The sequence below is a fragment of the Argopecten irradians genome, chromosome 1 (assembly GCF_041381155.1).
Source record: "Argopecten irradians isolate NY chromosome 1, Ai_NY, whole genome shotgun sequence".
In the NCBI taxonomy this organism is placed as follows: Eukaryota; Metazoa; Mollusca; class Bivalvia; order Pectinida; family Pectinidae; genus Argopecten; species Argopecten irradians.
In genome coordinates this window covers 67,853,547-67,866,775 of record NC_091134.1, presented here as the reverse complement: position 1 = coordinate 67,866,775, position 13,229 = coordinate 67,853,547, and the positions used below count along the sequence as shown (strand labels likewise).

Genomic DNA, 13,229 nt, shown 5'->3' with positions numbered 1-13,229 from the left:
CATTGACCTCACATTAAAAATGCTCCACCGCTGACCAATGGTATTTTTTCACTATCAAAAACAGCAGCAGACGATTTAGTATTTTTCTTCAGTTACAAAAGTTACTTACTTTACACCATTACCGCCGTTGAAAAGTTTGAGCTTCTAATTTTACTTCAAGTTGAAAATTAAAAAAAATAATTAACTGCATTCCGAAAAAATTCCGTGGCGCTATATCCTATATGGAATGAAGTACTAATTGCGCATGGCCCAAAGGCAAAATAAATTATTTTATATTATTTTTTGTGTGTATACACGATTAAACACTAATTATTGTTCAAATGATGAATATCATTTATGCTCTGTCGCCGGCGGAGCATCTTTAAGTCGAGTTTACGCTCTATCTGAATGATTAAGCATGGTTAAAAAGGCTCCAATGTGATATAGGATCAATTTCGGTAAAATCTGGTCTTTTATTAAGCATTTCCAGTTTTCGCCTATACAGTAGGCTGCGTAAAAACTTTCTTCAGAGGCAAAGTGCACTAGTGACTTAACATTTTATGAACATCAAGCTACTACTCTAACAGAAGTGTACTGGTAGTGAAACATGGCTAACTACTTTAAAGTGCATTAGTTTAAACATGTTATTTTTTAATTAATGGTAATTTATATTATGGTCTTGATATGCCCAGCTTCTTTTCTGTATCCTTACTTTCCTTTATGTTGTTATTTATGTATTCATTGAACGTGAACCAAGTGATGCGGGCTTTATCGCCATGAATTGAACGAATCGTTACATGAGATCTATTGATTTAAAATTGATGTACATCAAGCCTCTAATTATAGGTCCGTGGATCTAATTACAACGCGATTCCGATAACATTTTTTTCAAACTGTAATTTAGAACTTGACTCTTCAGAAAGTGAATGCATGAAGGGAGACAACTCCGATTAGCTTATATGTATTGTTGAAAAATATTTTAAAACAAAGTTAATTGTTTAGGTGTGTGTGTGTGTGTTTTTTTTTTTTTTTTTTTTTTTTGTATTTTTTCACTTAGTTAGGAAAAGGTAGCTATAAGCTAAAAAGCTAAACATAAAAATAGATTAAATTTATGCATTTTGAAGAATAGCTTTGACAAAACCTAGAAATACAAATAGAAAATAGGCATTGCGTACATTTAATATATCCTATAGCTAGCTAGGCCACAGGCGCACGCATTTTTATTTTGATAAAGATTTTATTATAGATGTCCTGGTAATATTCTCTGGAGTAATATGTAATACTAAAACATGCTGTCAGATTATTTTTTTAGTCTGCAAATACCCATCATTTGACCGATTGAACAGGAAATTATAACACAAACTTATGCAATTTGATTTTAATAAAATCAACTAGGCCTACAATATGAACAAAAAATGAAATCGCATGTATATATACAGGTATACTGCTGAACAGCATTGTAATACACACTGTTATATAAAAACAGAGATTTAATAGCTTATCTAAATGATCTGCTATGTCTTTAAGATGAAATGTGCTAAAAAGAAAAGTGACTGAAATTGTATTATAAAGTTCGTTGTATGTATAAACTTCTTCTTTTTCGAGTTTTGAACGAGTAGGAAACCATTGTATTTTTTTAATTTGTCATTTTTTAATAATTGAAATATGCTTTTATATCATTTATATAATTTATAGTATTTTTCATTTATATTTGCGTATGAAATCATATGATTGATTAGATAAGATATTTAGATATACGTACATGTAGTACGTACAATCTTATAAACTACGCGTTTAAATGTAAATCTCTGGTAAGATATATAGCAACTTGTGTCAAGACGTTTTATTTGGTCTTCTTCAATTATAAAATAATAAAGAAACCGATAATTTTGTGTTGTTTTTCATATGAACAGAAATATACATACTAACACCAGAGATTTAGATAGTAATTAAATTATCTATGTCTCTGCTAATACTTGTTTCTGATACGAACCATGAAAATCTGCAGATCCGTCTGGATATGGCCACCTGTTGCATGACTCCCCACAGGGAGCCCCACGATAAGACATCTTATCAGCGCCCTCTACTGGGAGGCAGATTAAAGGTCGAGGTCATCGATATGGCGGAAGTCGGGCAGGAGAACTTTAAAATTCTATCCTCGTTTAAATATTACGACATAGAATTACGAATTAGAACACGGTTAGATGAAGCTGGTAAGTAGATGAGTATTTACATGCGGCCACCGATGTTTGTGAGGGAAATTCAAATATATCACACGTAAAATTAGTGTCAATGTTGCGTTAGATATCGTTTTCTTGGTCCACTTCGTTTTATGAAAGTCGGCTTTCAAGACAATATATAATACAATGCCACAATGTTTACCTGGCACGATTCATGACACATGTTTTAAAACTAAAGATGCTAAAATGTAATAGTTGTCGTTAGTTTGGTTTCAATTTTACATAGATAGAAACATAGATTTTTTTCTGACGAAGTAGGAATCTGTATTCCTTTGACAGTCAGCACTGTGTAATATACCATGCTACGTTTTTATGGAATCAGAAACATATATCTAATTTATGTGTTTCTGCTGAAATGAAATAAAATTGTAACATTCACAGTCTGATTTTTCTTAAAGCAGTATTTTTGTTGTTGGTTATTCCAGTGTTCATCTAATTCATATTCGAATTCCTTGACACTTGACACTATATGGGACGGAAGAGTGTTCCATACATTGACAGTTCTTCTTATTGTTAGATCAGGCTGTCAATGTTGGTGAATTGTGGTCTATGGGGGTTGGCGCAGTGACGTGTGAAGTGTTATGTACAGTGACTGAAAGTGAAGATGAAGGATTTTTTTTCTTAATTTTTGTAGAGCTTTAAGATAAAAATAGGATAAAAAGGCGTAAAGTTTAGTTAGTTGTGCAGGCTTCAAGGACTGTATATGGGATGTTTGCCTTGAAGTCTTCGAGTGTTGTGCTTTGAACTGCTGCTACCGGTTAAAGGTTTTATTGTGTGATTGTGTGTGGGAATAAGCAGTATTTGTATGTGTCATTGCCATGATTGGTAGCTAATATATAACAATATGTGTGTGGGTGTGTGTGTGTCTAATTCTGAAATCTGTTTTGATGAGGAATGGTGTGCTGACAATCAGATTATGACTTGTTTGTGTATGATTTTGAAGAAAAGTGTTAGTCTTGGCTGTAATCTGCGTGTGTTGTGAGAGTAGTTTGAGTTAATGTATCATGTCTGTAACTGAGCTTGTTTCATGTTATCTAATTCTATTTTTAGTGACCTATAGTCGTCATGTTTCGTCCGTCGTCCGCGTTAACTCTTCACATATTGAACTTCTTCTCAAGTTCTACTAGTGAAATTTTGGCTGAAACTTGAAGTTGCATGAAATGATCTTGAACTTCTTCTCAAGTTCTACAATTGCGATTTGACTGAAACTTGCATGAAATGATCCTGACATGGTCCTGACAAAGTATAAAGTATTGTTATTTTTTGGGTTGATCTGAAATACAAGATGGCCGCCACAGCCGCCATCTTGAAAACACATTTTGAACTTCTTCTCAAGTTCTAACAGTGCGATTTGGCTGAAACTTGCATAAAATGATCCTGACATATTGGTCTCGACAAAGTGTTGTTATTTTTTGGGTTGATCCCAAATCCAAGATGGCCGCCATCTTGAAAACACATTTTGAACTTCTTATCAAGTTCTAACGCTGTGATTTGGCTGAAACTTGCATGAAATGATCCTGACAAGGTCCCGACAAAGTGTTGTTATTTTTCGGGTTGATTTGAAATCCAAGATGGCCACCACAGCCACCATCTTGATAACACATTTTGAGGGACTTCTTCTCAAGATCTACTGGTGTGATTTGGCTGAAACTTGCATGAAATGATCCTGACATGGTCCTGACAAAGTGCTGTTACATCTCTGGTTGATCCCAAATCGATGATGGCTACCATGACACGATATCTAATTAATTTCCTATATGATTATTGCCAAGGTAGTCAGATGACCGTTAAGGCCCTTGGGCCTCTTGTGGATATACATATATCGTGCTGCTCTGCGCTGTATTTTTTCGATTTGTGTGATCTGATTGGCATGATAGCGGTCCCATACATTACGGAAAACATGTATTCCAGTTTTGGTCGTTGACCGTCGTTCTCTGAGTAAATGAGTATTTTCGTTTAATTTTGAGTGTTTTGTAAACCTTGAGGCCATGTCCAATTATGATTCTGTAATGATGTTGGCACATACAGTGTATCAGTAGCTGGTTTATTTGTTTTAATATAACGTAATGTGAAAAAAGTTATGGTTAGCAAAGTTCTTATGTAGCAGTAACGCCTTACATAATGGTACAGCAGTCTGTTGACAACAGGTAAATTGATAAGTAATGTGTGATGGGCAAGATGACCCTCAAATATAAGTTTTCAGCCTATCGTTATATTGTGGGCTGTATTCAAATCGCCTTTCATTCGTGGTCCGTTATCCATCCGTCCTCCCATCTGTCTGTCCTTTGTCCGTCTGTCAATCCGTTAACAATTCTTGTTACCGCTATTTCTCAGAAAGTACTACAAGGATCTTTTTTTCAAATTTGATATGTAGGTTCCCACAGGGCCCTAGTTAATGTTGTCCATATTGTATTTTAGGACCGATCGGTCAACGAGATGGTCGCCAGGCAGCCATCTTGGATTTTGAAAGTTTGTTACCGCTATTTCTCAGAAAGTACTAAAGAACATTAATGTGAAGTTTTGAAGTAAACATAGCTTCCTGCAATTAGTATCCAGGCAGCTGTTTTCATGATTATCTTATGCAGTTTACGTTTTTGCCAGGTTCGGCACCTGCGTAATACTTCAGAGACGCCATTTCTACCGACTTCCAGTACTTAATAATTGTCGAACGATCAGTCCGGACCGCATTTTAAAATAGGCGGTCCAAGTAAAATTTTGCTGGACATGTCCGTCAGACCATCAAATTTCGCGATGTCTGCAAATTCCATATATGTAGGTTCCCCTAGGCCCCTAGTTGTGCATATCACATTTGGGGACTGATTGGTCTACAAGATAGCCGACAAGCCGCCATCTTGGATTTTGATAGTTAAAGTTTGTTATCGTTATTTTTCAGAAAGTACTGAAGGGATCTGTCTCAAATTTCATCTGTAGATTCCACTAGGGCTCTCGTGCATATTGCATTTTAGGACAGAACGGTCAACAAGATGGCCGACAGGCCGCCGTCTTGGATTTTGATAGTTGCATGAGGTTTGTTACAGCTATGTATTAAAAATACTGAAGTTATTTTTCTTAAATTTCATCTATAGGTTCCACAAGGGCCGTAGTTGTGCATATTGCATTTTAGGACAGATCGGGCAACAAGATGGCCGACAGACCGCCATCTTGGATTTCAGTAGTTTTTACCGCTATTTCTCAGAAAGTACTGAAGGGATCTGTATCAAATTTTATATGTAGGTTCCTCTAGTGCCCTAGTTGTGTATACATGTATTGCATTTTAGGACAGAACGGTCAACAAGATGGCCGACCGGCCGCCATCTTGGATTGTGATAGTTAAAGTTTGTTATCGCTATTTCTCAGAAAATACTGAAGGGATCTGTCTCATAATTCCATATGTAGGTTCCCTTAGGACCCTCGTTGTGCATATTGCATTTTGGGACTGATCAGTCAACAAGATGGCCGACCTGCCGCTGTCTTTGATTTTGGTAATTGAAGTTTGTTACCGCAATTTCTCAGAAAATGCTTAAGGGATCTGTCTCAAATATCATCTGTAGGTTACTCTAGGGCCCTAGATGTACATATTGGATTTTTGGGCCGATAGATTAACAAGATGGCTGATAGGCCGCCACCTTGGATTCCCTCTGGGATCTCTTGTTTTATTTCCAATATCATAAAATCCTATTTAATACTGTTATTGAATTATTTAATAGGCACATTATAGATAGGGATGAGGGGGCCCATAGAAGCTTTCACACATCTACGATCAGGTATTAAAGTGTAGCCGTGTAGACAATTCATTCGGCATGCTCTAATGAGTGGTCGAGTTGACTTCTGTAGAAGGGCATGCCGAGTGCTGGTACGGTATATTACTACAAACAGGCACTGGCCATGGCCTGTCGACAGTTTTTACCATCTTGTACACGCTTACGCACTGAGGTTTCCAGCTTGTACCAACATACAGGTTGGGCACATGTTTATTTATTGCTATTATAGCAATATATATAGTAGAGGTGTGATTCATTGATGTATTGCATCGCATGGTGGTGCATTGATGCACCGTGTTCAATTTATTTTAGTATTGTGATACCTAAAAATAAAAATTGAACATTGGATTATCTCCCTTTGTCAGCGTCATCCGAACGATTGGCGAAATCCCACAGGGAGCAAAACACTAAACTTGTGTCCGCACCTGTGGCCTATAAAGCCGCTTGCTGGTCTTATTTTAAGTTTCTGTCTACTAAATCTAGTAATGAAACATGGGAAATGGATAAAACTCTCTTCGCTTGTAATGAGTGTAAGCAAAAGCTAAAATATTCCGGAAATACAACCAACCTAACAACACACATTTACAACGACACCACAACAGTGATAAACCAAGTGTGAGTAGGCCTTCCGAACATGCACAAACAACATAACCTTCCATATTTGATAAAAACTTAAAATTTGATAGTAATTTCAGTCAGACAATGAGATTAAAGTGATTACCTTATACTGTCAAACCTTCAATAGCGGACACCTCTATATAGGGGACACCTGTCCATAATGGACAGTGCTAGGAATCCCCAACGAAAATCACTATATAAATGTAATGTATATAGCGGAACGTTGGTAATATTCCTACATAGCGGACATAGACGATTGTCTGCAACTTTCACACGAATAAAAACAAGCTTTCAGTAGAAATTAGACTAACATACTAGTGTATGGAAAGATTGCTTAGGTTGAACCGCTCTGGGGACATAACTCGCCGAAACACTGACCTCTATATAAAGGACACCTGTCTATAAAGGACACTTTAGCCTTGTCCCCTGGGTGTCCTTTATACATAGGTTTGACTGTATATACAACCCAAAAGATATATCCAAACTTTATTGCCAATATGTAACATCTCACATATACATGTATTTAAATAATCATGCCTTATATATTGTTTTATTTTGTTAAAAACATACTCTACATATGTACCACATGGCCTCGCCGCATTGCAAAGTCTCTAAATATGCGAAACGTTTCTCTGACAAATAATTACTTCAGTTCAGTATAATGTACTTTAACATTTTATTTTTTGGATCTTTTCCAATTCATTGAGAACATACATGGTATGTCACCTATATGTAAAGCGATATTTGTATTGCTGAGAGAATTCTTTACTTGTAGCCTAAACAGGTAAACATTTAATATTTCATAGTTTGATTTATTGATAATTAATTGAAAGTGAAATTTTAAGTATCTGAATGATCTAGTGGTAATTAATTACCAAGGAAATAATCACCTGACATTTGTACATGCACCACACAGCGTCTTATCCTAGCTATATAAAATATAAGGTTTACTGGTACCTATTATGTCTGTATGCATTTACCTATCTTTGTACACTAATTTGCTAGTTTAATCATTAGTTTATGTAATTAGATCTTAACATGTACTAATTAAAAGTAATGGATATAACCATAGAACCATAAATGATACAACATAATATTGAATTTTATATTAACAATTGTAGGAACTGCAATGCGGTATAAATATCAGGGTTGGGGTAATTAAAAATGTAATTGTAATTAATTGCAATTAATTACATTTTTTCAAGTAATTGAAAGTAATTTGTAATTAAGAAATATTTCAATTACATGTAATTGTAATTGTAATTCATTACATTCTAAAAATGTGTAATTAACAATTACATTTCAATTACTTTTCAATTACATAATACATATTTACTAATGTCTAATACCAAGATTAATTAATGACATATATTTGGCTATATAGAAATTTAAACAGGTAACATATGTGAGGCAGTGACCATAGTATACACTACACTTGTACCTCTTTTTACCTGTAGTTTACCCCTCAGGCACTATACAGGTGTGAGGTGTGAACACATATAGCCTGTGATTACAACTCACAAAGGTCTTGCTTATATAACATCTGTTGATCACTAATTAGCATATCTAATGAAGGCAAAAGTATAGATGATAGCTCATATTAGTCTTCACCGCCCCCTGCCAAGAAAATTAAAACAGAAGTCTTTTTCAGTTTTCTTCCCATTACACCCCCACGAAAGAGACACAACTCAGGTCTTAAATTCAATGCTTTAATGAGAGATGTTGTGACCCATTAAAGTTCTGGAAAGATAATCCTTGCTGATATCCAAATTCGTCTATTTTAGCTAGCAAGCATTTATAGCTATACCAGCCACTTCTGCTCCAGTAGAGAGATTGTTTAGTGCTGCTGCCAAAGTATTCCAATCACACATAATCAGACTGTCTGATGATAATTTTCAAGCTGATGATGATAAAATGCAATTCAAAAACATGAATACCTGGTACCTAAAGTTGACACATTTGCCAATGTTACTGCTAGGTCCAATAAAAATGTACATGTAAAACTAATACACCCTACCAGTACTCAATTGTAACTTGCGGTTTATGTGAAGTGAACATGTGTTCTGTCAGAATTTACTGATATTGACTTATATATCTGTATCAATGCTAAATTGTATGACGTTATCAAAAATAAACATATTAGGAAAATGTAATGTGTAATTGTAATTAATTACTTTTTGAATGTAATTGTAATTGTAATTAATTTGAATGAGTAATTGTAATTGTAATTAATTACATTTACAAAACTGAGTAATTGTAATTGTAATTGTAATTGACTTTAGACCAAGTAATTGTAATTGTAATTAATTACATTGCAATGTAATTGACCCCAACCCTGATAAATATACATATCAAAGAAACACAATTTAACACAGAATGACAATTAATTGATTTTTGACTTGTGCCTTATATGGCACCCAATCGCCTTGCCAAACATACCTGCGCCTTCTGCCACCGCGCCACATCCACATCCCCAAAAAAGGATGTTTCAATGACGAAGTGATAGTTGGTTGGTAACTTGGTATATATGCTGACATGATCACTGGAAATTGTCAATTTGATTATCTGAATTCCTGGATGGCCTTGTATATGCATACAGGAATAAATATACAGACATATTTGTATAGTATAACTTATAACTTTGTTGTCTCTTTTGAATTTTCTACATGCATGTACAACGGTATATATCATATGTAGGCCTACATGTATACCAAGGTATTTACTGTATATATGTGCAGTGAGTCACATACACTTTTAATTTTTAAGTAGTAACAGTATAATTATATATAAGGGGCAAATTAATGTTCATGTTAATATTTCGCAAAAACTTTAATTATAATAGACATGTATTCTCTTTACTCTATATGTTATTAATTATATTTGCAGGTAAAACCTTCAATTAACAGATACATGTATCACCATGGGATGTATGTATTCTACTGCCGATCGGTCTGATCGAAATTCTAGGACATTCCGTGTGTACAATGTGGATGAAAATGGAGACGAATTGAATTCTGGAAAAATTGAAGTGACAGATGTAGATTTGATTTTACACCAGAAAGGAAAAGATCCCATTCATTGGCCATTACGCTGTTTAAGAAGATATGGATGTGATCAAGAGTTGTTTTCGTTTGAAAGTGGTAGACGCTGCCCAACAGGTCCAGGTATATATGCATTTAAATGCCGCAGGGCCGAGTCCCTGTTTGCTGCAGTCCAGGAGTGTATACAAAGGGCTGGACAGCAGGACGAGCTCGGGGCAAACCAAGCATTTGACCACAGCATTCACAACAGTCGCCCATCCTCTGTTAACATAGAAATGCAGCAAGTGAATGGATTTGTGGTACAGCCAGGAACTGTGCAAACAAATGCTTTGACAAGAGACATCAACTACATTAATGTTGACACAAATGTTGATGCTGATCACCAGTATGTCAACGTTAACACTAACGGTGCCAATGGCTCTCGGCATCGCAGTTTGCAAAATGGTGGTATGGATAGTGTGAATGCTGAATCAGTACTCATTGACTTCTTACACAATCCTAAGCTCCAGCAGGATAGTGACTATAACAGAAATTCAGCAGGTTTACAGTATATTCGTCTCGATTTACCCGAGAGTGCAGAAGACGAATGTGAGGAAGTCATGTCTAGTCAAAATGGTAATCGCCCAAGGATTCAGTCAGAGCCTGATGTGGACGGAGGTGACGATCATGGTCTGCCAAACATTGAATTAGATGAGACAATAAATGGTGATGTGTTTGATGACCCTCCTTATGATGGCGGTAATCAACCTGATTACATGAACGTCACTGTGCCAGAAGGAGCTGCTGCCAGAGTTAGTAATGGAAATCCTGTCCCACTTCGTCCGCCAAAAAATGTAGATCATAATTATCTGAATATTTCACATCCAATTTCAACATCTAGTGGTAGCAGTGCACCGTCTTGTGCCCCACCTCCTGTCCAGGGTCCTGGCCGTCTGAACTACATAGAGGTGGTCAACCTAACCAATGGTACAGGGTCGACCACGCCTACATCCCCTGTATCCTATAACCCGTATCCTGCAGAATCGCCCAGCAAAAGAACAGACAGTTACACAGTCATTGACTTTGCCAAAACTCAGGCACTGTCCAACTCGTCACGTGTGATGAGCGACGCTGCAGGGGAGGGAATTCGTAAGACACGCCACAACAGTACGATTACCAGCTAATGGGTTAAGTCAAAATCACAAAGTATTTATGGATTTGTATCATATATAGATATGTTTGTGAAACTTACATATGACTGTATACAGATTGTGTAATATATATATATGTTGCATTCATGTTGTCATTGCTATATAAGTATTATAAATACATGGAGGTATATATATATGTTAAGGGAGGATAATTAAGGCCCAATATAATTTTTGTCAAAAACATTGAATATATTTGTATGTACAGGTATTAACAATGTCAGCAATATTTTAAAGTATATACCACAAGAGTGTTGGTACCATGTAATTGAAACATGTTTATAAACATCCATCCATTATATGACCACAATTAAATTTCCATTTGTTGTCGAATAGAAGAGGGCATATGTCCACCAGGTCCTTGATCCAATATGTACCTACAGCGATGATCTGAAGCAGTGTCACATGGCTTTAATTAGTTACGTGGTTTCTGTGAACAATCAAAACTTTGCAATTAGTTAATCGTTTCAGTTGGATCTATATCATCTGTTCAATTCTGCTTGTTTTTCCTCAAAATCTTCTGTCCAGAGCTAAAAGTTTTTTAAATTTAATATTCAATGTAACTTTGTTTTATTCTTGTTTCTGAACTAATTATGTATTATATGAAATAAACATTTTGCTATACGTTTTAAATTATGCACAACAGAAATATTGAAATGAAATGATATATATGGTATTTTTTAGATATTTTAGTTTTGTAGTCATTTTATAAGATGAATTCGAACAATTCCTGTTTTTAATATTCACATGCATATGGCTTTATCTAATACCACTGTAATTAGCATTTTACTCTAAATGATTATTTACTCGGCTGGCTATTTAAAAACAGGAACTGGTTATAAACTTCATTGATGGATATTATTTTAGTATACATGTAATATTATTTTTTTGGAAAAAATAAAACTGAAAATAAATAGATAGCAAAAAAGTTTGAAGTTAGAATGGAATATAGAGCAATTTGCTGAAGGTACAGACCATAGACAGCTGGCCTTTCTCTGGTAATTCATGATCAACTTTCTTTCACATCCTGTATATATAAACCTGTTGTGTCCTTATAAATTTTACTATCCAGCTGACTGTTAAAGGACATAAACAAACAAATGTACAACAGATATAAATTTGTGTCATTCTGTTATTTAAGTACATTTGCATATAACTTGTCTATCATGTATGTAATTCACAGCTGAAACAATCTCTCCAACTTAAATCAGGAAATTGTTTATAGTCAGTACTGGATGAGATCAAAGTTGCCAGATACATTTGTTATACATAATAATGTTGACATTTTATAGCAGGTACAATTTTGAAATGGCTAGTAATCAGACTATAAAGAACCAGCTCGACATTTATTATTCTCTGACAGAAATATTTTGACATTTTGACATTGTCTGTTTTACATTCTTTCCATATATATCCATATTATCAGCGACTGCTGTTTAATGTTTATGGTAGCTGTATAAAATAAAAATGTGTGCCAGCACATTAAATCAGCTAGCTATATTTAAGCTTTTTATGGACTATCAGCCACAGTTATGTAATAACAGTATACCTGCTGTTAGAGATGATGTGAGGATCTCTCATGTACAACTGATTTGCTGCTTACAACTAATATGACAAAAGTAGTTTTCAAAAGGTTCAGAAAACACACTATTGAAAAATCTTCATATTAGGAATCAGTCAATAAGTATACTTGTTCAGTGATTTTTTTCAGATTGTTTTTTAGGTCATCAGCTTGCTATTGTAATCTAATAAAAGAGTTGAGTATAAAGTAACATCTTTTCTTTGTCATGGTTTTCAAATTATTTTGCTCAAATAATACATTGTACTAAGTTGTTATTTTCATTTATTTAATTTGGTCCTTTCTATGGTAAATGCAAATTGTTCTGTCTTTATTTGGGTTTTTTTCCAAATTGATTAGGTTACATATATACCGGTACAAACGTATGTCAGTATACTGATAGGCCACAGTCATCAAATGATAGATGCATGTTCTTCTGTAGGTTATTGTTTCCAATATAATTAATTTCAATAGGTCAAATATAAACGATGAGGTTAAAGATATTTTGGGCTGTTGTTTCTAAATTTATTGGGTCAAATAAGGTATATGTTTAATGTTGTCTATATTGTTTACATATATTTGTTTTTTAGCCCACCATCATCAGATGGTGGGCTATTCAAATCGCCTTTCGTCCGTGGTCCGTCGTCCGTCCGTCCTTCCGTCCGGTCCGTCCGTCCGTCCGTTAACAATTCTTGTTACCGCTATTTCTCTAAAAGTACTGAAGGGATCTTTCTCAAATTTCATATGTAGGTTCCCCTAGGACCCTAGATGTGCATATTGTATTTTGGGACTGATCGGTCAACAAGATGGCCGCCAGGTAGCCATCTTGGATTTTGATAGTTAAA

The 13,229-nt window shown here is 35.1% G+C and overlaps 1 protein-coding gene across 2 annotated transcripts; it reads left to right on the top strand.

The window, feature by feature from the left end:
* Window positions 1-2,063: 2,063 nt before the first annotated feature.
* On the top strand, window positions 2,064-12,598 carry LOC138306285 (fibroblast growth factor receptor substrate 2-like). Of its 2 annotated transcripts, none has more exons than XM_069246704.1 (2): window positions 2,064-2,192; window positions 9,485-12,598. In XM_069246704.1, the coding sequence occupies exon 2, from the start codon at window positions 9,519-9,521 to the stop codon at window positions 10,800-10,802; it is 1,284 nt and encodes a 427-aa protein (XP_069102805.1). In that variant the 5' UTR covers window positions 2,064-2,192; window positions 9,485-9,518; the 3' UTR covers window positions 10,803-12,598. The 2 variants fall into 2 exon arrangements, with proteins under 2 accessions (XP_069102805.1, XP_069102814.1); XM_069246713.1 differs by lacking the exon at window positions 2,064-2,192 and adding an exon at window positions 4,642-5,246.
* Window positions 12,599-13,229: the final 631 nt, after the last annotated feature.